The sequence below is a fragment of the Chamaea fasciata genome, unplaced genomic scaffold, assembly GCF_029207755.1.
Source record: "Chamaea fasciata isolate MVZ Bird 193981 ecotype frontalis unplaced genomic scaffold, bChaFas1.0.hap1 SCAF_3, whole genome shotgun sequence".
Lineage (NCBI taxonomy): Eukaryota > Metazoa > Chordata > Aves > Passeriformes > Sylviidae > Chamaea > Chamaea fasciata.
Genome location: NW_027094088.1, coordinates 599,947 through 624,702, shown reverse-complemented (window position 1 = coordinate 624,702; position 24,756 = coordinate 599,947). Strand labels below are relative to the sequence as shown.

The 24,756-nt window shown below is 64.4% G+C and overlaps 2 protein-coding genes across 3 annotated transcripts in view; one reads left to right on the top strand and one right to left on the bottom strand.

Moving 5' to 3' along the window:
- Positions 1–360: 360 nt before the first annotated feature.
- Positions 361–15,455, top strand: LOC136286257 (cullin-9-like). Its single transcript, XM_066177622.1, has 27 exons — positions 361–1,145; positions 3,463–3,617; positions 4,420–4,938; positions 5,071–5,206; positions 5,406–5,596; positions 6,083–6,446; positions 6,617–6,827; positions 7,670–7,887; positions 8,027–8,252; positions 8,639–8,744; positions 8,992–9,219; positions 9,353–9,443; positions 9,511–9,682; positions 9,840–9,945; positions 10,099–10,194; positions 10,270–10,445; positions 10,685–10,818; positions 10,904–11,080; positions 11,307–11,416; positions 11,600–11,782; positions 11,921–12,078; positions 12,630–12,840; positions 12,927–13,086; positions 13,197–13,360; positions 13,509–13,626; positions 13,965–14,161; positions 14,242–15,455. Exons 1-27 carry the CDS (start codon positions 497–499, stop codon positions 14,524–14,526), a joined length of 5,541 nt encoding a protein of 1,846 aa, XP_066033719.1. The 5' UTR covers positions 361–496; the 3' UTR covers positions 14,527–15,455.
- Positions 15,456–15,538: 83 nt separating this feature from the next.
- The window catches only part of LOC136286258 (phosphofurin acidic cluster sorting protein 1-like), a 48,159-nt gene continuing 38,941 nt past the window's right edge, over positions 15,539–24,756 (bottom strand). Inside the window, exons 10-25 of one of the 2 annotated variants that reach the window (XM_066177623.1) lie at positions 20,952–21,045; positions 20,574–20,645; positions 20,152–20,282; positions 19,897–20,029; positions 19,669–19,773; positions 18,335–18,441; positions 17,887–18,041; positions 17,683–17,793; positions 17,494–17,596; positions 17,100–17,132; positions 16,696–16,738; positions 16,566–16,608; positions 16,330–16,471; positions 16,025–16,248; positions 15,781–15,894; positions 15,539–15,654 (exon numbers count right to left, since the gene is read on the bottom strand). In XM_066177623.1, the coding sequence (XP_066033720.1) occupies positions 15,539–15,654; positions 15,781–15,894; positions 16,025–16,248; positions 16,330–16,471; positions 16,566–16,608; positions 16,696–16,738; positions 17,100–17,132; positions 17,494–17,596; positions 17,683–17,793; positions 17,887–18,041; positions 18,335–18,441; positions 19,669–19,773; positions 19,897–20,029; positions 20,152–20,282; positions 20,574–20,645; positions 20,952–21,045 (1,726 nt within the window). The remainder of the gene's footprint in view (positions 15,655–15,780; positions 15,895–16,024; positions 16,249–16,329; positions 16,472–16,565; positions 16,609–16,695; positions 16,739–17,099; positions 17,133–17,493; positions 17,597–17,682; positions 17,794–17,886; positions 18,042–18,334; positions 18,442–19,668; positions 19,774–19,896; positions 20,030–20,151; positions 20,283–20,573; positions 20,646–20,951; positions 21,046–24,756) is intronic. The other variant, XM_066177624.1, reaches the window with a different exon arrangement.

The window sequence follows — 24,756 nt, the reverse complement described above, 5'->3', positions numbered from 1 at the left end:
CCGCTGGCGCGGCCGGCCCGCACGAGGCTCTCCGCGGGGATGGCAGCGCCGTGCCGCCTGACTTTAGCATGTGTGCCCCGGGCACAGGCCTGGCCCTCACCGTGTCCCGGTCCCGGCCGGCTGATGTGCGGCGCAGACTTGCACTGGCCTCCCGATCCGGCGTGCGGGCTCTGCCTGCCTCGTGGCTCCGTCCGCACGCAGCCAGGTGTAGTAGCTGAGCTTCCCGGGGAAAGCTGCCCTTCCCGGGCACTGCTGTCCTTACTGCTACCGTGCCCACAGTCTGTTTGACACTCCAGAAATCACTGTTTTGCCCTGTTGTCTTGTAACTACATATATGCGGCTTTCCAAGGAGAAACTGAGCTGTATCTCATACTTACTGTGTTCGGGGTTTACAGCACTCTCCTTGAGTACGGCCGGTACAAAAGCACATTTTAATCGTTGCATTGCCATATCACCAGCACCGTGACACACAGGAACACGGATCTCTAGCCACAGCATGCCTCAGCCACCTCTCCCCAGCTCCTGCCTCCCCCGTGTCCCCGCAGGCCGGCGCGGTGCCATGGTGAACGAGCAGCCCGCCGGCAGCCTGCTGGTGCAGCTGGGGCCCGGGCTGCAGGCCGGCCCCGAGGAGCTGCTGCGGCAGCGGCCGGGCCCCGACGGCCGCCCGGAGTACCTGGTGCGCTGGAGCGTGCTCGGCTCGGAGGGGAGAGCGGCGGGAGGCGGCGGGGCCGGCCCCGCGGAGCCCCGGGCGGAGCGCGTCTCCCTGTGGATGTCCGCGGAAGAGGTCCGCGCCGGCTGCCCGGCGCTGCTGGCCCGGAGGAGGCCGCCGGGGCCCGGGCGGGAGGAGAAGGCGCCCGGCCCGTCGGGCGTCCCGCTGGACGAGGCGTCGCTGCGGGAGATGGAGGCCGACGTCGGGAGCCTGGTGCGCCGGGCCCGGCGCCAGGTGGCCGAGGGCGGCGCGGCCGGGGGCTCCGTGCTGAGCACGCTGCAGGTGCTGGGCGCCTACGCCGCCATCGGCTCCCTGGCGGGCGCCTTCAGGGACACGGGAGCCCTGGAGCTGCTGCTGGCGCTGCTGGGCCACCGGGACACGCGGATCCGCCGCGGCGCCGGGCAGATGCTGCGCGCTCTGGGCACGCACGATGCAGGTGGGGGCTGCTCCTGCTGGGCACGGAGGGTCCTGCTGGGCACGGAGGGTCCTGCTGGGCACTGAGGGTCCTGCTGGGCACGGAGGGTCCTGCTGGGCACTGAGGGTCCTGCTGGGCACGGAGGGTTCTGCTGGGCACTGAGGGTTCTGCTGGGCACTGAGGGTCCTGCTGGGGCAGCTGAGGGGTGCCGGGCCTTGGGGAGCGGGGTGAGCCCGGGGAGCAGCGTGTCTCTTGGCAAAAGGGGAGGAATCAGTCCGGGCCTCCCAGACTCCCTTGGTTGCAGTTGTCTGGACTGCTCTTGGGAGTCAGAAACTCTTTCTCCTGCCAGGTTTCTGAGCTGGGATGCTGGTTAACTGTTAGGAGTGTTCAGGAATGGTCGGGGTGGCTGTCTCCTCTAGCAACTCCTGCCCCACTGCTGGAGCCCAGCCTGGGGAATTGGAGTTTCTCAAGCTGAGAGATGCAGCTGCCACTTTCCCATTTGCAGGTTCAACCAGTAGCAAAGCTGAGTGCCCACCTTGGAGCACAGGCACACACAGGACTCTGACAGCACACACTTAGGGCACTCGCATAAGCACAGCCAGCTATGTCCCCTCCTGCTCTTCATCGGGCAGAGACAGCACACACAGCATTTTCCAGGTTCACAAGTACCCACACATTCATGGATCCCTTGAGTACCAGCGTGGCCCCTCTGTCCTGTGCCTGTGCCTGGATCCAAGCCCCTCTACCAGTCTCGGGGATCCCCCTGCTCACCAGTTTGTCAAGCCTGATGCTCGCTAGTTAACCTGTAGCACTCTTGTTCCACAGTCCACATTCACACATCCCTTGGGACTTCCAGCACCAACATCTCCCTCATACCTTGGTCTGGACCCAGGACCTCCTCCTTGTTATTCCAGCATGAAGTTTTGCTAATGAGTTACACGCACAGCAGAGTTGGGAAAGATGCAGACACTCACCCTTTCCCCCTGGCCCCAGGCACTGCAGTCCTGCTTCAGCTGCTGATGCTGAACTCCTCACTTGCCTCCCTTCCAGCAGCTGTTCTTCAGAACACACACTCTTCTCTCCCCAGTGGCTGATGCCCGAGGATCCCGCCAGCTCCAGGCGCTGGCACTGGAAAGACCCTTACACTTGCCCCCGTAGCTGGCACATGAGGCCAGGGCCTCCTACACCCCTGCTCAGAGCTGAGTAATTTGATGCAGCTGTACACCAGTCTTCCTGATAACTGGCATTCCAAGCTCCAGTCCGTCATTTGATCCGGAGAGTGATGGCACCTCCCAGTGTCACTCACTCCGCTCACTGACTCCACAGGGCTCCCACACCCCCAGTAGGGCTCCAGTTCGTGGTACCAAATGCCACTCATGCAGCTCTCACCAGCAGCTGCCCCTCGGTCCTTGCAGCACACACAGGGTAGAGAGACTTAGTAAAGATTCAGTAAGAAAGTAGGACAAACTGTCAATCAGGTACAGGGCTGTCAGACAAACACGCTGACCAGCTGTGGTTTAAACATGACTGGCACCTTTTGTATCCCTTTCTCTGCACCCCCTTTTGTGTTCCTTGCCAATTCCAATTAATCAGATAATCTTACTGAAAAATAATCATTCTTACATGCCAGATGTCCTTACTAATTGTTGTCCAGATGTCCTTACTAATTGTTATGACTGACCAGATTTGTTCCTCCTCACTGCATCCATTAGCATTTGTCAGTCAGATTTGTGATATTTTATGTTCTTGGTTCTGGCTTCCTTCTTACTTTGACTTTTTGCAGTGGAAAGGTCCTTGGCTGGATACACTTGGAGGAACAGACAATCTCCTCCCATGTACCCTTGCACAGAAGACCAGTGCCCAAGGGCTTGGCCCTGGTGGGTAGAGGCTGGTCCTCGCCCAGTTCTCTCATTTAAGAGGTGCTGCCATGGCTTGGAAGTGCCCAGTGAGGCTTGGGTGCCGCTGGAAGGTTGCTGGTTGTGTACCCCACAGGAGATCTGGCTTTCCCTGTCCTGTCCCTGAGTTCATGCAGCTCTGAAGTGGGGCAGAGGAGGGGCTGATTCAGGTTAAAACTTGACTGCTTTTCTTCCCTGGGACCCTGTTCTGGGGTCAGTTATTTGGGGCTGCTGCTTTGTGAGAGTCTCGCAGCTTTAGGTAGGGGTAGAAAAAGCACACCAAGGAGCAGAATGTTGCCGCTCCAGGGGAAGGGACAGCACGTGGACCAGGTGACACTGAGCAGCAAAGTGTTCCTTCCCTGCAGCTCTGTGTCTGGCAGGGAGCGTGGGGTGAGGGTTTTCTTCCCGGGGCCTGAAGAGTTTTTGTGCTGCTGTTGCTGCAGGGAGCCGGGCCTATGTCCTGCTGTCCCTGAGCCAGCAGGATGGCATTGAGCAGCACATGGACTTTGACAGCCGCTGCACCTTGCTGGAGCTGTTTGCTGAGATCACATCCCCTGCAGAGCCCTGCATGTCCTTCGAGGGGATTCACCTCCCACAGGTGGGGACAGACCTGCCACAGGAGCCCTGTGGGCCAGCAGGGGCCAGGAGGGATGGCAGTGGGGCCAGGAGAGCTGGCAGTGGGGCCAGGAGGGATGGCAGTGGGGCCAGGAGGGATGGCAGTGGGGCCAGGAGGGATGGCAGTGGGACCAGGGCTGGCAGTGGGGCCAGGAGGGATGGCAGTGGGGGCCAGGGATGGCAGTGGGGGCCAGGAGGGATGGCAGTGGGGCCAGGAGGGATGGCAGTGGGGGCCAGGAGGGATGGCAGTGGGGGCCAGGAGGGATGGCAGTGGGGGCCAGGAGGGATGGCAGTGGGGCCAGGAGGGATGGCAGTGGGGGCCAGGAGGGATGACAGTGGGGCCAGGAGGGATGGCAGTGGGGCCAGGAGGGATGGCAGTGGGGGCCAGGGATGGCAGTGGGGCCAGGAGGGATGGCAGTGGGGGCCAGGAGGGATGGCAATGGGGCCAGGAGGGATGGCAGTGGGGCCAGGAGGGATGGCAATGGGGCCAGGAGGGATGGCAATGGGGCCAGGAGGGATGGCAGTGGGGCCAGGAGGGATGGCAGTGGGGCCAGGAGGGATGGCCGTGGGGCCAGGAGGGATGGCAGTGGGGCCAGGGCTGGCAGTGGGGCCAGGGATGGCAGTGGGACCAGGGCTGGCAGTGGGGCCAGGGCTGGCAGCCCTGTCTGGGACAGGAGGGGAGCTGAGGGTGGGCAGGTGAGCAGGGCTGGCTCTTGGCAGAGCCGGCTCAGGAGCTGGGGCTGCAGGTGCTGTGCAGGCTGAGTGTGAGGCTGCGCTTGCTGCAGATCCCTGGGAAGCAGCTGCTGGTCCTGGTGAAGCGCTACCTGTGCGTGACTTCTCTCCTGGAGCAGCTGAGCAGCGACGTGGAGCAGGGAGAGGAGCAGCAGGGCTGTGCCGTGGCCAGCCCTGTCCCTGAGGAGAGCAGCCGTGTGAAGCAGCAGTTTGAGCTCAGCATGGCCATGGCAAAGCTCCTCTCGGAGCTGGTGCACGTGATGGGCTGGAGCCAGCGGCACGGGGCAGAGGCGCTGCCCCAGCGGGAGCCGCGGCCTCGCCCCGCGCGCTCCATCTTCCAGCACAGGGCCCCGGCCAGCGCCGCTGCCCAGGCAGCCCCCGCGCCCCCAGCAAAGGAGCCCGTGGTCTTCAAGACGCGCTCGGCCTTCCCCAGCCGCAGCAGCTACGTGGAGTACGTGCAGGCCACGCTGGTGCGCGGCATGAGGGTGCGCATGCTGGAGGACTACGAGCAGGTCAGCGCCGGCGACGAGGGTGACTTCCGCCGCAGCAACGACGGCATGCCCCCGGTGCAGGTATTGCTGCAGTGTGCCCCCGGTGCAGGTATTGCTGCGGTGCGCCCCTGGTGCAGGTTTCCCTGCAGGGGAGCAGGCGCTGTCCAGGGGCCTGCCTTCCCCCAGCTGGGTGTTTTGGGCTCTCCTCCTCAGGTGTACTGGCAAGCTCTGGGCTGTACCTACTGGGTTCACTGGCACATGGTCGAGATCATTGGCCCTTCAGAGCAAAAGGAGCTTGAGGGCCAGCAGAAGGTGAACACCCTGACACGAAAGCACAGACTGAGAGCAGGTGAGCAGCCCATCGGTCTCCTTCAAGCATGTTCCAACTTTCCCACTGCCGTCCTGTCGCCTTCCTTCTTCCCGGCAAGTTATGGTACAGTGGGGACCTCTTCTGCCCAGCATGAGTTCTTTCCTTGGGGAATGAGGAGTGTGCAGCAGCGGCTGGGGGATTCGGCAGGGCTGACAGTGCCTTGCTCCGCTCCCTGCAGCTCCGCAGCCGTTCCTGTGCAGGCCCCCGGGGGGGCTGTACTCCCTGCCTTACCTGGGGCAGCGCCTGCCCGAGGCTGCCGAGGCGCTGAGCCGCGCCGAGTGGTGGGAGCTGCTCTTCTTCGTGAGGAAGCTGCAAGCGCAGGAGCAGGAAGAGATCACCTGTCTCATCCAGCAGCACCTGGGAGAGCAGGTAGGGGCCGGTGCCTGCAGCAGGGAGATGGGAGGGAGGAGCAGAGGGGACACCGGGGAAGGGACCAGAGCCCGAGGAGATGGGCAGCGCGAGCTGTGCAGGGACAGCCCGAGTGCGGCGGCAGCAATGGGAGGAGGGTGGGTGGGGACGATGGAAGCGCGGGGAGCTTGGCCCAGCAGAGCAGGGAGGGCAGATGAGAGCAAAGGCAGCGTCCCCTGGCTGGCAGTGAGTGTGCAGCCAGGTTTGGGCAGGCGAGGCACGGCCCTGGGGTCGTGGTGCCAGCTGCGCTCGGGTGGTGAGCTCGGCTGGGAGGTGTGGGAGGTGGGAGCCGGGCTGGGCGCAGCCAGGGGAGGCTGGCGGCGGGGAGTGGCCCCGGGCACCTCTGGCGGGGCGGCCTTTGTGTCCCGTGTGCCGGTGGCCGCCACCGGGGCCGCGGGGCGCGCGGCGAGCCCGCACTAACCGGGCCCCGTCGCGGCGGTGTCGGAGGTGGACGAAGAGGCGCTGGTGCAGCTGTCGGTACCTGCGGAGCTGGCCCAGGAGGTGCTGCAGGTGCTGGAGAAGCGGTGCCAGGGCAGGGACCTGCGGGACCTGCGCGGCTCCCGTGTCTACGGCCGACACTTCCCCGGCCGGGCGCCGCGGCGGGACGGTGGAGGGGGCGCGGCGGTGTCCCCAGAGGGTGACAGCGGCCCCGAGGGCGCGATGGCCGGGGCGGCGGAGGGAGAGCTCGGTGCAGCCCCCGGGCCGCCGCGAGGCCGCAGGGTGGAAGCGGAGGCGGATTCGCAGCTGTTCAGCGAGCTCTTGGAGAGGGAAGGGCTGTTCCTGCCGGAGGCGTCGGAGGAGCAGAGCCAGGGTAATGCCGCGGCCCAGGCCGGGGCCCGGGGGAGGGCTCCGGGCAGGGCTGGGGCCGCGCAGCCGGGGCTGGCCGCGGTGGGATGCCTGTGGCCGCAGCTCCGTGCCCTGTGGCCCCGGGCGGTGCCGCAGGTGCCGGCGCCGCCCTGACGCCTCCGCCCCTCCGGCCAGCGCTGGGCGGCTCCGAGGGCCCGAGCGAGGGCGGCTCGCCGGCCGGGGCTGCGGCCGCGCTGGACGTGATCCAGAGCAGCAGCTCGGCGCTGGGGCCGCGCTTGGCGGGGCTCCGGCACATCCTGAAGATCCTGGAGGAGGAGGAGGACGAGCCCAAGTGGGCGCAGCGAGTGGGCGCAGCCCAGGGCGGGCTGGGCGCCGGCAGCGCCGGGTGAGTCGCGGGTGCCGCTCACCCCTCGGGCGGCCTGGGGAGGGCCCGGTGGGCAGCGTGGGGACGGCGCCGGGCTGGAGGGGCGGGAGGTGCCGGAGGAGAGGCGGGTTTGTGTCCCTTTGTCCCCGTTGGCGGGGAGGGCGGGGGGGAGGCGGCCGGCGGGGCCCGGGGCGCCGGGTGGCCGCGGCGGCGGAGGCTCCGGCGGAGGTGTCCGGTCCCCGCAGGGAGAGGCTGGCGCGGGTGGCCGTGGAGCTGCTGAGCGCGGAGGCGGCGGAGAAGGCGCTGGCGGCGGTGACGCTGCGGCTGGTGGCCGCGCTGCTGTCCCGCGGCCGGTGCCGCCTGCCCTTCGCCACGGAGGGCGGCGTGCGGGCCGTGCTGGGCTGCATGCGGCTGCACGGCCGCTCCGCGCTGGTGCAGCACGCCGGGCTGGCGGTGAGTGCCGGGGCTGCCGGGCCGGGCCGGGCCGGGCCGGGCGGGGGCCGCGGGCTGCCCGGCCGTGCTGAGGGGCCGCTGGCCCGGCTGCTCTCGGCCCGCAGGCGCTGAAGGTGCTGGTGGGAGCTGCGGACGGAGAGGCGGGAGGCGCCGCGGGGAAGGGCTCGCCCTGGACCCACGGCGACGCGCAGATGATGCGGGAGATCTTTGCCAGCATCGGCTCAGCCTCCGGCGATGGCTCTGCCGGCCTGCTGGGCTGCATCCCCGCTGCCCTGAGCACCATGCAGAGGGTCCCGGGGTAGGGCAGAGCGTGGCGGGCGGCCGGGCCCGGGGGGAATCTGCAGGGGAAGGGCGGGCGGGCGGCCCGTGTGTGCCCGGGGCAGGAGAGTGGCACGGCCGCGTCCCTGCAGGGGCTCCGCGGGGGTGCGGAACGGGCTGCTGGTGGTGAACGTGCTGCTGGACGGGCACCGGGGCCTGGCGGAGCAGCTGGCGAGCTGCGGTCTCCCGGCGGTGCTGCAGAGCTGCTGGACGGAGCGGCAGAGCGGCGGGCGGCCGCGGGCGGCGCTGGCCCTCGGCGCCATCAATCGCCTGGCGGAGCAGCGGCTGCCCCCGGGCCCGGAGGCCGCAGGTACCGGCCGTGCCGCCCCCCTGGCCCGGGGGCGCCGCGGGAGCCTCGGGCAGGGCTGGCAGGGCCGAGCCCCGAGGGGCTGCAGCAGCTCCTGCGGCTGCCGGGCTGCGCTCACGTGTCCCCGTCCCGGCGGGCGCAGAGGTCCCGTTGGACCCGCAGGGCGTGCGGATGCTGCTGGGTGTCCTGGACGACGGTGCCTTGTCCAAGGAGGTGGTGGTGGCCCTGGAGAGGCAGCTCTGCGGCCGAGGCCCTGTTCCCTCTGGCCAGGTGGCCCAGCTGCTGCAGGACCACGGCTGCTTCCAGCTGTTGCTGCGCAGCTTGGAGCTGCTGGGGACGGAGAAGGCCGTGAGCCTGAGCGTCCTCAGGTGGGTGCGGGGGCCTGGGGGCTCTGGGCGCCCCTCAGCAGGTGTGGGAGAGCTGCTGGTCACGTCGGGGACGCCCAGTGCCTGTCTGCGGGCCCTGGTGGGGTGCTCTTCACTGGGGGCAGGCTCACCCCGGCACGCGGGCAGGTGCTGGTTGGAGCGTGCTGGGGCGCAGGGCCGAGTGGGGACACGGCAGCTGTGCCTGGCCGCTGTGGGGACGTGCGGGGGCAGCAGAGGACGTGCCTGGGTCTGGTGGGGCGTGCAAGGTGCCAGGGGAGCCTTGGCTGGCAGTCCCTGGCAGGTGCCTTCCAGGTGGGGCAGGGAAGCGGGGCTGCCTGTAGCGCTGCTGTCCCCGTGCCCCGGCCTGAGCGGGCCCCTCGGTCACCCAGGATCCTGAACAAGTTCCTGGACAGTTATCAGGAGGATGTGCTGCCCTGGCACGAGTGTGTGGAGCCCTGCGTGTCCTTGCTGAGCAGCCACAGCAGCAGCTGGGAGGTGAGGGGCGCAGGAGCGCAGCAGGCCGGGCCGGCTGTGCCGGCTGTGCCTCGGCCAGGCCTGGTCTGGGCAAGCGGGGCTGCGCTGGTGGCAGCCCGGCCTCGCGTGCTGGTGTGCCGGGCTGCCTGTGCCTGGCCGGGCTCCGGTGGTGCCGCTGGGGTTGGCATGAGGGCGGCGGAGCCCGGGGCTGCTGGGGCCCGGGGAGCCGGCGGCGGTGCCCCGCGTGCCCAGGGCCGCGTCCCGGCAGGTGCTGCAGGAGGTCGTCGGCTTCCTGCACCGCCTGGGCAGCGCCAGCAAGGACTGCGTGGTGGTGATGTGCCGCGTGGGCGCCCGGGAGGCCGTGTCCAAAGCCCTGGAGAGGCACAGCTCGGTGCCGCCGCTGGCGCCGGCCCTGCTTGACCTGGTGGCCGAGTGTGACAAGTACGCCCGGCTGTACAAGGAGCTGGCCGGCGGCATCTTGGCTGGCTGCATGCAGGTGGGCCGGGGCTTTGGGGCTGGGGCCTCGGGCTGTCCTGGCCCCGAGGGACGGCCCTGTGCTCTCCGCCGGGCACGGCCCTGCGGGGTGAGGGTTGGAGCCCTCGAGGTGAGAGCCTTGCCCCGTCCCGCAGCTGGTGCTGGGGCAGATTGAGGAGCACCGCCGGAGCCAGCAGCCCATCGGCATCCCCTTCTTTGATGTCTTCCTGCACAACCTGTGCCGAGGTGGGTGCAGGCAGGGGGAGCTGGCCCCGGGCTGGGCGGCTGGAAGCTGCACGTGCTCTGCTCGCAGGCTCCGGCATGGAGGTGAAGGAGGACAAGTGCTGGGAGAAGGTGCAGGTCTCTTCCAACTCCCACCAGGCCGGCAGGCTGACGGACAGGAACCCCAAGACCTACTGGGAGTCCAACGGCAGCACGGGCTCCCACTTCATCACCGTGCACATGCAGTGCGGGGTGGTGATCAGGTGGGGCTGGGCCCGCGGGGCGAGAGGCCGGGGGGTCAGCGCCAGCCCCGCCACGGTGGCCCCGTCCCGGGGACGGGGGGACACGGGCGGCAGGGCCCGCGGGGGCTCTGGGGGCGGCCGGGCAGCCGCCCGTGTGCTGTGCTGTGCTGCGCCGCAGGGAGCTGAGCATGCTGGTGGCCGGCGAGGACTCCAGCTACATGCCGTCGCGGGTGGTGGTGCTGGGCGGGGACAGCGCCGCCGCCATCAGGACGGAGCTGAACGCGGTGAGTCCCGCGGGGAGCGGCGGCGCCGCTGCTCGCCGTGCCCGCGGAGGGGCGGCCCCGGTGGGAGCCCCGGGAGGTGCCCGGGGGAGGTGGGAAGGGCGGGAGCCTTTTGCAGGCTGCCCGCGATGCCGAGGGCTCGGCGCCTCCCTGCAGGTGACCGTCCTGCCCTCGGACAGCCGAGTGATCCTGCTGGAGAACATGAGCCGCTTCTGGCCCGTCGTCCAGATCCGGGTGAAGCGGTGCCAGCAGGTGGGAGGGGAGCAGGGCTGGGGCGGGCGGGGGCGGCCGCGGCCCGGGAGCTGAGGGTGCTGCTGCTCTCCGCAGGGTGGCATTGACACTCGTGTGCGTGGCATCGAGGTGCTGGGTCCCAAGCCCACTCTGTGGCCCGTCTTCAAGGAGCAGCTGTGCCGGCGGACGTTCCTGTCCTGCAGCGCCCGGGCGCACGCCTGGAGCCAGGAGATCCGCCGGGACCGGGGGCAGCTGCTGCAGCTCTTTGGCAGGTGGGTCGTGGCCGCAGGCCCTGCGCGGCCCCCGCCTGGCAGGGGCAGGTCCCAGGGACGGCGAGGGGCCCTCCCTGGCTGCCGGGGGCCGCTGGGGGCCGCCGGGGGCCGCCGGGGGCCGCCGGGGCCAGCGAGCCCCGGTGCCTCGGCCGGGGGCAGAGCGGGGAGCCGGCCCCGCCGTGCTTTCCCCTGGGGCCGGGCAGCCCCTGGCACGGCGTGCTGCCCCGTGGCCGTTGCAGACTGAACCGGGCGCTGCGGCACGAGCAGGGCTTTGCCGACCGCTTCCTTCCCGACGACGAGGCGGCCCGGGCCCTGGGCAGGACGTTCTGGGAGGCCCTGGTGACCCCCCTGGTGCGGAGCATCACCAGCCCAGGTACCCCGCGCCCTCGGGGAGCCTCCCGCGCCGCGCCCCAGGCAGAGGCAGAGGCGCCCGGCTCTGAGCGTGGTTGGCCCCGCAGACGCCGCTGGAGTCAGCGCCCTGGGCTGGCTGCTGGGCGAGTACCTGGAGAGCGCGGAGCTGCCCCGCCGCGCCGGGGCCCGCGGGGCCGCCTTCGGCTCCTGCGTGCGGCGCCTGACGCGGCTCCTGGTGCACGTGGAGCCCGGCGGCGCCGAGCCCGAGCGGCCGCGGGCAGCTGGTGAGCCTGGGCCGTGCCCTGCGCGGGGCCGGGTGGGCGCTGCTGCGGGGCCGGGCGGGGGCCCCGGGGCTCCTCCGGGGAGCGTCCGGGGCACGGAGGCGCCCGAGCGGGGAAGGCTCGTGTGCCCCAGCGTGGCCGCGCCTCCCCGGCGTGCCCTCAGCCCTGCTGCGGCGGGGGGGCGTGTGGGGGCCGCCCGTGGAGCCCCGCTGAGGCCGACCCTCGGCAGGTGGGAAGGAGGGCGAGAGCCAGGAGGCGCTGGCCAGGCCTGCAACGGGGGAGACGTCGAGAGGCCTGTGGGGAATGTCGCGGTGCTGGCGTGGCGTGGTGCAGCAGCAGGTAGAGCTTGGAGGGCCAGCGGGGAGGGCTGTGGGACCTGCCCTGGGTGGTTGGAGCAGGGAGTGGGGTCTGGCAGTGCCCTGGGAGCCTGGGCAGGGCTGGGCAGTCCGGGCTGTGCAGTCTGGGCAGCGCTGCTCCCGGGGCACACCCCGCTCCCGCTCAGCCCCGGCGCTGCCCCCGCAGGTGCAGCGGTTCCTGCAGGCGGCGGGGCAGGCCCCGGACCTCGCTCAGCGCTACTGCCGGCTGTACCAGCGCCTGCGCGGGGCCACGGAGGAGCTCTTTGGGCAGCAGGCCGCCTTTGTGCTGGCCCTGGGCCAGGGCTTTGCGGGGGCTCTGCTGCGGCTCCCCTTCCTCACCGCCCTGCACGTGAGTCGGGGAGCGGCCCACGGCCCCGGGGCGGGCTCGGGGTGGGCTGCCCGTTCCCCCTGAGCCACAGGTGGCGGCCAGCTCAGGTGTGTGGGGCTCGTGCCGGCGTCCTGTGGTCAGCCAGCCCCGTCCCTGCAGGTGAGTGAGCAGTTTGCCCGCTACCTGGACGTGCAGATCCAGGAGCTCCGCAGGGCTGCGGGCAGCACGGAGCCTCTGGAGCGGCTGCAGCAGTTCCTGGAGCCCTTTGTCGTCTTCAGTGGCCTGGAGCTTGCCCACACCTTTGAACACTTCTACAGGTGAGGCTGCCGTGTCTCCCCAGGTGCAGGGCCCCGGTGCAGCCTGGCCCGGTGTGGCAGTGCTGCTCCTGCTTTGCTTTTCCTGGGCTGTGGGGGGCCCGTGGGTGCTGCCAGTGTGTGCAGCGCCATTCCCGGCTGGGGACACGGGACACACGTGTGTGCTGTCAGTGTGTGCAGGGCCATTCCCTGCTGGGGACACGGGACACACGTGTGTGCTGTCAGTGTGTGCAGTGCCATTCCTGGCTGGGGACACGGGACACACGTGTGTGCTGTCAGTGTGTGCAGCGCCATTCCCGGCTGGGGACACGGGACACACGTGTGTGCTGTCAGTGTGTGCAGTGCCATTCCTGGCTGGGGACACGGGACACACGTGTGTGCTGTCACTGTGTGCAGCCCCATTCCCCGCTGGCACAGGAGGACACACGTGTGTCCTGTGTCCTGCCAGGCCCGGGGGCCGTGGGGCGCGGCCGGGCGCGGGGCTGTGGCTCTCCTGGCCGTGGCTGGTGGCCACGGGGCCGGCCCAGCCCTGGCTGAAGCTGGTGGCTGCGCAGGCTCTACCTGGGGGACCGGCTGCTGACACAAGGGCCATCGTGGCTGGAAGGAGGCATCGTGGAGCAGATGGGGCTGTGCTTCCCCAGCCGCTTTCCCCAGGAGATGCTGAGCAACCTGGCCGAGTCGGAGGAGCTGCAGCGGCAGTTCCGCCTCTTCCAGCTGCAGGAGCAGGACAGGCGGCTGCTGGAGCCGGGCCCGGGCCCGGCCCAGGTGAGAGGGATGGGGGCGCGGGGAGGGCAGAGCCGCGGCTTTCCCCGCGGGGATCCCGGGCCTGACTCGGGCTGCCCCGTGCCCAGGAGCTGGGAGCGGCCCCAGACGCGGCAGAGGTGAAGATGCTGGCCCTGTCCCCGCGCTGCTGGCCCGTGTCCCCGCTCTGTCACATGGACAACCCCGCCAGGTTTTTCCCGGCCGTGCTGAGCTCCACCCTGGAGGAGTTTGCCGACTTCTGCCGGCAGAGTGAGTGCTGGGGCTGAGCCCAGGCCCTTCGGGGCAGCTCGGCCCCCGGTGCCGGTGGGCTGGGAGCGCCTGGCGGGGCTGGTCCCCGTCCCTGCCGCTGTCCCTGGCAGCGCCGCTGTCCCTGGCAGGCCAGAGCCAGCTGGGCTGGGAGTGCACCAAGCCCCGGCGGCTGCAGTGGACGTGGCTGGGCCACGCTGAGCTGCAGTTTGGAGACTGCATCCTGCACGTGTCCACGCTGCAGATGTACATCCTGCTGCGCTTCAACAGCGCCCAGGTAGGGCCGGGGCCACGCTGGGGCCGGGGGGCGCTGGGGGCTGGGGTGGGGCTGCGTCCCCCCTGCCCTGTCGGCGGGGTCCCCGGCGGAGTTTGGGGCACGGAGCCCACTGCGAGCCTTGGCCGTGCCCTCCCGCCCCGTGCTGCAGGAGGTGGCTGTGGAGGCCCTGCTGCAGGCCACGGGGCTGCCTGCTGACCTGGTGCACCACGCCCTGAGCCCGCTGACCCACGGCCGGGGCGTCCTGCTGGGGAGCTGCGCTGCTGGGGGTGAGTGTGGGGCTGGGGTGATGTGTGGGCTGGGGAGGGGCCATGCAGGGGGAGCAGGTCAGTGTGGGTGGCTGGCCCTGGGGTCTGTCTCTGTGGCCCTGGGGTCTGTCTCTGTGGCCCTGGGGTCTGTCTCTGTGGCCCTGGGGTCTGTCTATGTCTCTGGGGCCCAGGGCCCGTGCGTGGCCGGGCCTTGGGGCCACGCGTGGGGCCAGGCTGCGGTGGGCAGCCGCCCGCAGCCGCAGGAGGCCCAGCTGGGCTCCCCCGGCCCCACGTGTGTCCTGGGGCTCCTGCAGGCCCCGCTCCAGGCCTGGCTGAGCCCGGGGTGCCGCTGGCTCCAGGTGCACTGCGGCTGAACCAGGCGGGGCTGGCCCAGGGCTCGGGGCGCCGGCTGAGGCTGCTGCCCCAGCAGAGGTACCTGCGCACGGAGAGGGCCGAGGTGAGCGCCCTGGAGAGGAAGAGGAACGTGCTGTGCTGCCTCATCACGCGCATCCTCAAGGCGGAGAAGCAGCTGCACGTGGACAGCCTGGTGTTCAGGGTAGGGGCTGCTGCTGCAGGGGGGCTCGGGGGCCGCCCGGGGGCTGCAGCGGCTGCAGCGGGGCTCCCTTGCTGCCGCAGGTGATCGACGCCTGTCAGAAGGGCCAGCTGGGGCCAGGGGTGCAGTTCCTGAGCTTCTGCTGCCACAGCGTGGACGTGCTGTCCTGCGTCCTGCACCTGCTGAACCAGGGCTACCTCCGGCGCCAGGAGGGGAGGCCTCATGTCCTGGAGTACATCTCTGCCGAGTCCACAACGCTCCCCACTTCTCAGGTCCAGCCACAGGTTGCCTTCCAGACTGTAGAGATCAAGACAGCAGCAAGCGTAGCCTCTGCTGAAAGGAGACAGACTTTTTCCACATTCAGGTAGACAAGGACTTGGCTGGGAGGACTCAGGGCGTATCCAGTCTGTCTCTTCCTAAACACTTGTTTTATATAAATGAATGAGCCATCCTCCACTCAGTCCCACCTTCAAGTCTGTTGGGGAGCTCAGGAGGGAGAGTGGCCAGGCCTTGCCCCTGCTCTGTGCTCAAGCAGCCCTGACAGTTTTTTTTTCTGGAGTGGTGGTAGTAGCTGCACCCTTGCCCAAATTTGTTCTCTCCCAGCTGTGCTGAGTCATGTCTTCAGACATGGGGGAACACAGACACTCATACCCTACCATAATGGTAACAGCATTAATTTATTAAAATTAATCCCGAAAAGTAACCATACAATAAATTTAAAAAAAATAGAATCTTGTAAAAAAAAAAACTCAGGTGCCCTCATCCCACACCTCCAGCTGGCAGCACCATGGGGTAGGGCTTGTTGGGAAGGGATGGGGAGATGAAGAGGACAGCCTCAGCAGCAGGGCTGCAGGGGGACTGGAAACGCTGCTGAGGCTGTGCTGTGGAGGGCAGGGCCAGCACAGCAGTGCAAGGCTGGCAGTGGGGCTGGCAATGGTGGTACAGGGGTGGTGGGCCCTGCTCAGCACCTGCCCCCTGCTCAGAGCAATCTGGCTGGCTGCAGCACTGGGCAACCTGCCTGGGTCCAGCCCAGCTGGGACCCTGGCTGGCTACAGGGCTGGCCTGGCAGGTGCATCTGCAGAGAGTGGGGCCCAGAGCCCTTCCCGGGGCCCTGCTGGCTGGTGCCAACCCTTGTCCCAGGCTGCTGTCGGGGGACAGGGGAGGCAGATGGCATGGTGTCCTCGCTGGTGTTGGAGGGTGCATGGACCCGGTGTCACTGGCCTCACCTTCACGGGTCTTGGCCCACAGGGTGCAGGTGTGGTGTCCCTCCCCACTGAGCAGGCAGGGACTGGTCTGCAGAAGATGGGGACAAGAGCATGTCCAGCTCCCTGTCTCCTCCTGCAACCCACTGCAGCTCCATTCCAGGGATGCCCCAATGTCTCACACATTCTTCGAGTAGCCAAAGATGCCCACGGGGAGGTACTTGACGTGTGTTGGCCACTGTGCTGCCAGCTGGAAAAACTTGACATCGTTCCACTCCACCCCATCTATGGAGACTGAGAAGAGAGGGTGCAGTGAGGCACAGCCCTACCACAGCCAGCCTGGTCTGCCCCACAACAGCCCCAAGGGGACCTGGGGTCTGCCCCACGACAGCCCCAAGGGGACCTGGGGTCTGCCCTCACCTCGCAACATGGTGTTCTGGTGCTTGGCTGTGCAGATGAGGCGTGTGATCCCTTCAATGACTTGGCTTTTGGGTTCCAAGTCTTTTTCTTTTGGTTTCTTGCTCAGGAACATCACTGGGGACCAAGGCCAGACAGGACCACTGTTAGGATGTCTCCGCCCCTGCCCCTGCTCCTGCAGGGTCCCCCCACCCTTTTCCCAAAGGACCGTGGCCCCAGAGGCAGAGAGCCCCCCAGAGTTGGTTACCTTTCTTGTTTTTCTCCTTGGTGACCACGGTCATGGCCATGGTGCTGGGGGGCACCAGCTCCCCTGTGCTGGGGATGCGGCTGACCTGGAGCGAGCGGAAGTTGCTCTTGAGCGTGTTCTTGATGCCCATCTCCCGCTTTTCACCCTCCTTCTTCCTGTCCAGCCCTTGTGTTGTCCAGTAGTCCACCTGCAGGCCCATCACCTCCACACCAGGGCTCAGAGACCTGGGCAACACGGCACACATGCAGCACGCAGGTGGTGCCCCTGCTCCTCTCCCCCCTGAGCTGAGGGCCTTGCTCTCTTACCCAGCACCCGAGAGGCCGCTGCTGACGGACGGGGAGGGCGGCGGGGTGCTCACGGTCTCCTTGCCATAGGGAACAGCTGCACTGGAGGCTGGGGTTGAGCTCAGCAGGGATGGGGTGCAGACTGTGGCATCATCCGAGTCCACTGCGGGGGAAAAGCGTGGGTTTGAGGGTTTGGGGGACACCAACAAGGGCCTCCCCCTTGTGGGGAAGAGAGCTGGGGACTGCCAGGGACTCACCGGAGGCACTGAAAGACTGCTCCACCAGGCCCACCTTCACCACCTGCAAGCACAAACCAGAGGAAACCCAGCATCAGCAGGACTGTGCACTGCATCTTTCCCCTCAGCCCCTGCTGGCCCCTCAACTCACCCCCACAAAGGGGACAAACTTCTGGCACGAGTCCTCGTCGGGGCTGCGGAAGGAAGAGAGGCTGGTCAGGGTCTGGGTGTGCTGAGCACCAGCTGCTGTGCGGCTACTAACCTTGTGCCCAGGCAGCCCTGCACTCGCGGGGTCAATGCTGGCTCACATCCACTAGGACCATCTCCTCTGCCCTCCCTCCCCTGAGAGCCCCTGTCCCCAACATGGCAGCACAGGGCACACCACACAAGGAGGCGAGGAGTCGTCCCCTCCAGTGCTGGGAAGGGGCTTGCATGCGGGAGGGCAGCCCTGCCCCTCTGTGGGGTCAGGGCTCCTCTGCACAGCAAGAGGGGTGGACGCACATGGGGAAAGGTGGGGAGGGGCCAGGCAGCGGCACAGCAAGCACAAGCCAATACCTGATATAAAAATCAAAATAGAGGCTTCTCTTCCTTGGGTGCCAGAAACCAAGAGAAGGGAGAGGTGAGAGTGCAGCTGGAACATGAGCATCAACCCCCGGACAGCACAGTACCAGCCTGCAGCCCCACCCAGCCCATCCCAGCCCTGGCAGCTGGTCCCACCATCGGGGCTGTCACAGCCACAGCTACTGGAGGGGCCAAGCACACCGGGAGGTGGCAGGGAATGGTGCTGTGGGCCTCTCACTGTGGGACTCCAGCTCCCCTCAGCACCATGCTGCCCGTCAGTGGAATGCAGGGCCCTCACTCACTTGTCCCGTGTCCCTCATTCCTGTCCTGGGCACGTCCCAGACCAGGGCTGCACGAGGCAGGACAGGCACCCTGGGGCCACACTCACCTCTTCTGCTTGTAGGTCAGCATGGCCTCAGAGATGGGCAGCTGGTGAGAGAGGCTGGCTCCAGCGATGAACTGGGCAACACGGCCTGCTATGTCCACAGTGTCTGCGGGCACAAAGAGCCACGGGGACCTGGATGGCAGCTGGGCTCCCCTCAGGGCACTGCTGCTGCCAGCCTGCCCCGCTCCTCACCTGCGGTGGGCGGCTCAGCCCTGCTGAACAGCTCCCGCCACGCCGTGTCCAGGAACAGAGTGCTGTACTTGTTATCCACCGAGGCCAGGTACTTGGCCAGAGGGTGAGAGCCTGCAGGGGAGAAGGGCAGTGCTGGCTTCAGGCAGGGGAGCCCGGGGAGGCGGGAGAGGACAGCCCCGGGGCTGGGCTCCTGACGGCTCTCACCCAGTGGGACAAGCAGGAAGCGAAGGTAGTTGAGCCAGTCGGGTGTCTTGCTGGCCAGCTGCTCCACAAAGAAACGGAGGACAACACTCAGGTAGCTCTGGTCCCCTGCCACCACCACCTTCACTGGGGGAGGCATATGGGAGTTACAGTTACAGCTGCCAAAGGAAAAGGAGATGGTGAGTGAAGTGCAGTGGCTCAGCAGGCGGGCCAGGGGCCAGGATCTGCCAGGCCAGCTGACAAAACCCCATTGCTGACAACATCCAGCCTGGCGTGCACTGCCAAGGGCAAAAGCAGTGCTGGACCCCCCACTCTCCCCAGGGCATACACCTGCTCCTATAATAGTGTCCACAATCCCAAAGGGCCCTAGTGAGCCCTGGGGAGCCAGGGCCATACCCAGCCCGTCTCTGAGCCCATCCAATGGCCCCAGGCTGACCCAAGTTGTACTCACTATCGCTGGATGCGGGAGACCGTGGTGTTGAAGGCTGCCTGGATGTCTGCCACGGAGCAGGTGGACACAACCAGCTGCTTGTGCGCCTGGAGCTGCTCACTCACGTACTGCCAATGCACAGAGCTCAGGTTAAGGCACCTGGAGGCAGGGCTGTGCTGCCCAGCACCCGCCGACGCCTGCCCTGGGTCCCACACCCCCTGGGTTAGAGCTGGGACACCTGTGTCCACCCATGCCACCGTAGGCTGAAACCATCAGGTCACTCACTGCTGCATCCTGGGCATCCCCGCTCCCCCCAGCTCTGCTCCAGGGGCCAGCCAGCTGCCTGCTCTCACCTCTGAGCACAGCAGTCACCACCCTTGCTGTGGCAAGGGCAAAACTGCCCCAAGAACCAGGCTGTGTTCCTTGAAATAAGCAGCTTGGTCCAGGACCTTCTGATTTAAATTCTGCCACCCCACAGCAGGACCCAGCTCTAGGCTCACTCTGCCTCTCCTCATTCCCTCCTCTTGCTCTCTCCCACTGTGGCTCTCCAAAATCCTTGTGTCTCTCCAGGTGACTGCATGCAGTTTAACAGTGGCAAAACAGGCAGTCAAGACAGACAAGGAGACTGGTTCTGGGAGTGGGCATTGACCCGTTTTTCCCTGTCCAGGACAAGTGGAACAAGCCAAGAATGCATGGCCTGAGTCAAGACCCCACTGCCTCTCACTAAGCCCTTTCTTCCACCTCAAATTTTCCAGCACCGTTTCTGGATGCCAGATGTAGCTGCAGGATCCTGAAGGGGTCTCACAGGTGTTTCATCTAAGTGCACGTTTGCACACATGTACATTTCCTTGCTCACCTTTAGCTTTAGAGCACCAGGCATGCGGGAGGCAAGTGCTTGTCAGGGGCTGGGCCTGTCCTCACACCCCACCCGGCTCTGATGATGTAGTTAATGCTCCCTGGGAGTGGCAGGTAATACTTCCATCTCGCAGGGGGAAATACCTCTGCTGCTTCCCAGGGCCTGGTGCCCACAGAGGAGGGGAGCCCTTTGCCAGGGAATCCAACAAAGCTCTGACCCATGGGATTCCTGGGAGGCAGGAGCAAGCGGTGAGGGCCTAAGGCACAGTTTGCTAGCCAGCCTTTCTGGGACTGATCAGGACATCATACTTTGAGGATCCAGTGTTGCTGTGTGATGGAGGAGACACACCTGACTCGTGTGTGTGGCTCAGCACCCTGTAAATGCATTATCTCCCTGAAGGAAGGGCCACTCTGGGGGAGAGGAGGCGCTGCTACGACTGGGAGAACCCACCCTGCCTACAGCTGCCTGCATGCACCCAGCTCCCACCACACCTACTCACCTGGCCCTGCCACTCAGCCACGTTGACCAGCACGATGCTCTCGGGGAGCTGCTCGTCTGACACCAGGATCTGGTTCAGCTGATCATAAACAGACTTCCGAGGCACCTGCGACAGCATCGCCACAAAGGTGAACCCCAGCCAGCCCCCCCGGACACTGCCCATGGCTGAAGACCTGGCAGAGCTCTTGACTGAGAAGCCTCCGAGTGGGACGGCTCCCAAGGGCCTCACCTGGGTGCTGTGCCACGAGTCTGGAGAGCTCTCACTGTCCAGGCTGCTGGCACGGCCACCCTGTCCCTTGGAGCTCTGCCGGTCCTTCACCGAGGTGCTGCGAGGACGCCACAGCTGTTTGCTCTCTGCCTTGCTGTGAAGGACAAGCAGGAGAGGCAAAACTGTTGAGGAAATCTCATCTCCACCAACCCCTACTCAGTTCAGGGAGGCAGTGCGGGCTCGCTGAGCCCTGGGAGGGGCACAGAGCTGCCTTACCTGGGGGACACGGCACTGGGGAGCTCGGCTTTGGTGCCAGGGCCCAGCTGGGCCAGTCTGTCCGCGCTGCCCTCCCTCAGGGCAGCCTCGGCGGGGGCCAGCCGGGAACACGACTCCTCCGCCGCCAGCTCCTGAGGGCCACACAGAGTCACGTCACACACTCTGCTCTCCCTGCTCCAGCAGGGAGCAGCCCTGCACCCACGGGTGCCCATCATTGACAGAGGCCTGCCGGCCCTCCTGGAGAGCCCAGGCTGCAGGGTCTCGCACGTCCTGCAGACCCCCCTAACACTCCTTCAACTCTTGCTGCTCTCCAGCACAATCTACTTGTCTTCCCAGCCCTTCTCCCAGCCTGGTGGGCCCCTCGGAACTCCAGAAAGCAGGCTGGGCTTTGAGAGAGCTCCACATCCCACAGCTGGACTCACCACTGCAGGGACCTCCGTTCCTGGCTCCTCCTGCGGTCGCTGTGCTCCTGGCTTCCGCTTGTCTGCCTCGCCCTGGGGGACAGGGAGTGGGGTCAGAGCAGGATGGAGCACGCTGTGCAGGGCAGCTGCCAGTGACCCATGCCTGGCCTCACAGAACACAAGCTCCCACAGGGGAGTCGGGCACCTTGGGACCGGCCCCAGAGGATGCCCCCCATCGCTACCTGTCTGCCTGCGCTGGGAGAAAGAGGAGGAAAGAAGGAAAGGAGCGGCCCCAGGCAGGCGCGCCGGGAGCTGTGGTCTCAGAGTGCGGGCACTGTGGGGTGCTGGGCTGGCTGGGGAGGGAAAGGGGCAAGAGGTGGTGGTGGTGGTGTAACTCACAGGGCTGCCCGACTCTTGGTCCTGCCCTTTCTGGCTGTGCAGACTGCCGATCTCAGTCTGGGAACCAGAATGAGAGACTCCCTCAAAGAAACGCCTGCAGAGAAACAGACAGACGAACGGACGGACAGACAGACAGACGGGAGAGAAAAAGGCAGGAATAAGAGAGGAACAAAGTCACCACGACCCCAGCACACCCCCACCGGCCTGTCCCAAGCACAGAGCTCTGTGGAGAGGTCTCAGTGGGACACAGGCCAGACAAGTGTCTGTCTGATGCCCAGCCGAGGAGCAGACCTGCCAGCAGTGCCCCCGTGACCTCGGGGAGCGGCAGGCAGGGTCTCCTGGTGCCTTCTGCCTCAGGAGGTTCCCTTCCCCTGCAGTGCAGCTGAGGAGCTGCCACTGTGCCCCATCTCACTGGTACGTGGTGTCTGTGAACACCACAACTCCAGTGGGCCACTAAAGCTCTCTGCCTCCTCTGCACCATCACAGCTTCCACAGACTTCTGCTGCCTTCCCCTCTGCTTCCCCTTTTCCAGGGATTGCTCCTTGCCTCTGCCTGCTGCTCCTGCACACTTCCAGCTGCAGTGTTCACCTTCCCTTTCTGTCTTCCCCTTTCCCAAGGCTCTGAAGAGCTCAGTATTGCACACAGAACCACACCTCAGATAGAACTGTACTTAAATTTGTCAAGTTTTCAGTCTCTGAGCTGACATTTTTATAGAGTTGCCCAGTGCAGCTCCAAGGCCCTGTTTTCAAGTCACCATAGTTCACACAGGAACTCTCTTGAGGAAGCCAGGACACTCTCTGACACTACAGTGTGAGCTCCCACCTTTGCTTCCCCTTTTCCCACACATTATTTATTTGCCAAGGACCCCTTTCACAGCCTGTGGGCTGCTCAAAGACCAGTCCTTAGGAAACAAGTGAGGTCTACCACTGGATCTCACTGCCTGTTTTCCCAGGACCTTTACAGCAACCAGAATCCACCTGCAATGTGTGACTTTGCTGCAGGAGATCAGAGCTACATCCCCTCTAAGCTTTGTGGGTGGGCTCATTAACTGCCAGGAAATGTTTCTCCTGATGTGCCTAGTGTGCAGACGGGGCTATGAGGTTGCAGGTTTCCAGGGACGGCCACTGAGGCATAAGATACAGAGAAGATCTTCTGTTAGTACTCTATCAGAGTTTCTTTCCATTGTTTTTCACTTTTCTCATCAGGATTAACCTCCAGCTTCCTGCAGGATACCTCCAGACCTCTGAACATCCTGCCTGCTCCTTCTATTTTCCTTTTAGCACGCTTCCTCATTTGTATACAGCACACTGTACTGTCAGGCACAACAGTGTTTGTCACGTTTTACTGCTCCTGAAAGGACACTCCACCTCTGCAAATAAGTGATGGTTCCCACACACAGCAGCTCTTCAGCAGCAGTGTTTATACACCGGTTGGGAAAACTCAAGGCTTGATTTTCCCCTCACTGGCTCTGGGACCAGTTGCTTCAGGTTTAGAGTCACAATAGTGCCCTGGTGAGACATTTTCTCCAGGCCACACTGGTATAAATTACATCTCCTTTTACTAACATATTTCTTCTCTCTCTTCCCCTCCATTCTCTGCTACAAAATCTCAGGCATTGTCACCACTCTGTACAGTCATTACTCTACACTTCCTTTTCTCAGCCAGAAATACAATTCATACACACTACATTAGTAACTTAAGGGTCAAACCAGGAAAACATGCAGATTTTTTAACAGATCACCCCTCAATCAGCATCTCCTCCATACTCCTCTATACTGTCCCAAGTAATCCCACCAGAATGTGACATACCCTTGGTGCCACTGGCATCACAAAGAGATATCTTCATTCCCTCCTTTCCCCTAGATACTGGATGTGTCTAGATTGTATTATACTTCCTCTGGCTTTCAACACTCCATCTGAATTGGGCTGTCTCCCCCTTCCCCATGAAAGCTGTGTTTGTTTGTGCCCTCTCTCACTTGCAATTCAGAAGCTTTCATCCCTCGAGGACACCACGTTAAGCACAGAGCTCTTCTGCAATTTCCTGCAGTTTAAAGGCTCTCCTCCTACAGGCATGACTGAGCCCACATCTCAGCATGCTGAGATTTAGGTAAAGCCCAGCCCTTCTGTTCTGAATGAATTTAGCGCCCCTTGTCCCATCCATTTTCCCAGCCACCTATGAAGACACTTGCTCCTTCACCTTTGACCTTCAATCAACAGGTCTGACTTGAGGTCCTGCATAACAGCCTCAGTTCCAGCTCCAGCTTTGCCCCAGTGCAGGAGCAAACTGACGCTGTGTGGGCTCCCTGGCTGACCAAATGGATCAGCTCCCACACCACTGGCCCAATCCAGGGCACCAGCCACTTCCCACCGTTAAGGGCTGCACACCATTCCCTCACTGAGATGTTTATAGTGTCCAGCAAGGCTGTTCGATGACAAGAAATCCAACGTGAGCATCACCTCAACTTTACAGGCTGGGCTGCAGTTTACCCCCTGAGAAGGCTACATAGCACTCAGGGATCACAAAATGTACATGAAACACCTTGGCAGGCAGCTTCTACATCTCCTTAGAAAAAAAATACAGTCCCAGAATTTTGTGAAGTATTTCCTTGTGAATTCAAGGGACACACTCAGCACTGCTAGAAATTGGGGCACCAGAGACCAAACCAAGCCAGGGACACTTTATGAACAGGATGAATCAATAGGCTGTCCTTCCAGAAACAGCATCAAACACCCCAGGAAGCCTGTAATGGTGGGCCCCAGCACAAACCAGCACTCACCCCGGAACGTTGTTGCAGTGACCACGTGTTTGCAAGGAGGCACTTGCAGAACCGGGATGGAGGCCTTACATTTAAATACTCCCAATAGACTTTGCTTACAGTTTCACAGAGTTTATATACATAAAACATCTGACCACACAAAGACCTTTACTTTTCTCCCACAGCACGTTTGTCTCCTTTGATGAGAGACCATCAAAGACTTTTGGAGTCCAAGCAGATCACTTAAGCAGGCTGCCCACGTGCCTGCTTTCTCCTCCACAATGCCTTGTGGGTTCGTGGAAAACACGACTTCTATCACGTTCCTGTTTTATCCCAAGTGGCCCACGGCTTCCAGAACCCAGCAGATTTAATTTCAAACAGTTTGTCTGTGGGAAGCCATGCCTGCTACTCTTGCTAAGTACCTTCAGCAGGGACACGAACTACTCATTCTATGATCCTATGATTCTATATATAAAAACTATAGAAACAATGCCAAGTGAGCTTGGCTTGACTACAAGAGACCCAGTGCACTATGACACAGTCAAGTAGAAAGACAATAAAAGACAACCTTTTCACAAAAAGACAGCACAAAAGCACAAGAGCCATGAGCAGAGAGGCCAGGTGAACACAGACCACATGAGAGCAAAGCCTGGTTTCCCTGCATGATCCACTGGAGACCCCTGGGCTAAGCCAGCAGTTCTTGGCAGAGCAAGTCACCAGTGCCTGGAGAACGGGGTGAGGAACAGTGCTGATGGTTGCTAGTCACATCCCCACACAGGGTGGAAACACAACATGCACATCTCACAAGGACTGGTCCAAGCAGTCACAAAGTGCTCAAAAGACAGGCATGCTTCAGTGTGGAGAGCCCACAGAACACCAGGATTGTTGGCAGAAAGATATGAGAGCTGGGAGCAGCCAGGGCTTAGATCAAATAGGACTCTACCAGCAGATCAGTGCCAGATGCTGGGCAGGCAAAATGAGACTAAACGTGAAGGAAATAAGATTTATTGGGCAGTTTTGAGTGAGGAGCCAGTGGTGCCAGCAGAAGA

Excerpts from the sequence above, each read along its gene's own strand:
- LOC136286257 (XM_066177622.1), top strand. The coding sequence starts at position 497 with ATGCCTCAGCCACCTCTCCCCAGCTCCTGCCTCCCCCGTGTCCCCGCA. Across the intron at positions 5,207-5,405 it reads AAAGCACAGACTGAGAGCAG|CTCCGCAGCCGTTCCTGTGC; the intron begins GTGAGCAGCCCA and ends CGCTCCCTGCAG. Across the intron at positions 12,841-12,926 it reads CGGGCCCGGGCCCGGCCCAG|GAGCTGGGAGCGGCCCCAGA; the intron begins GTGAGAGGGATG and ends CCCCGTGCCCAG.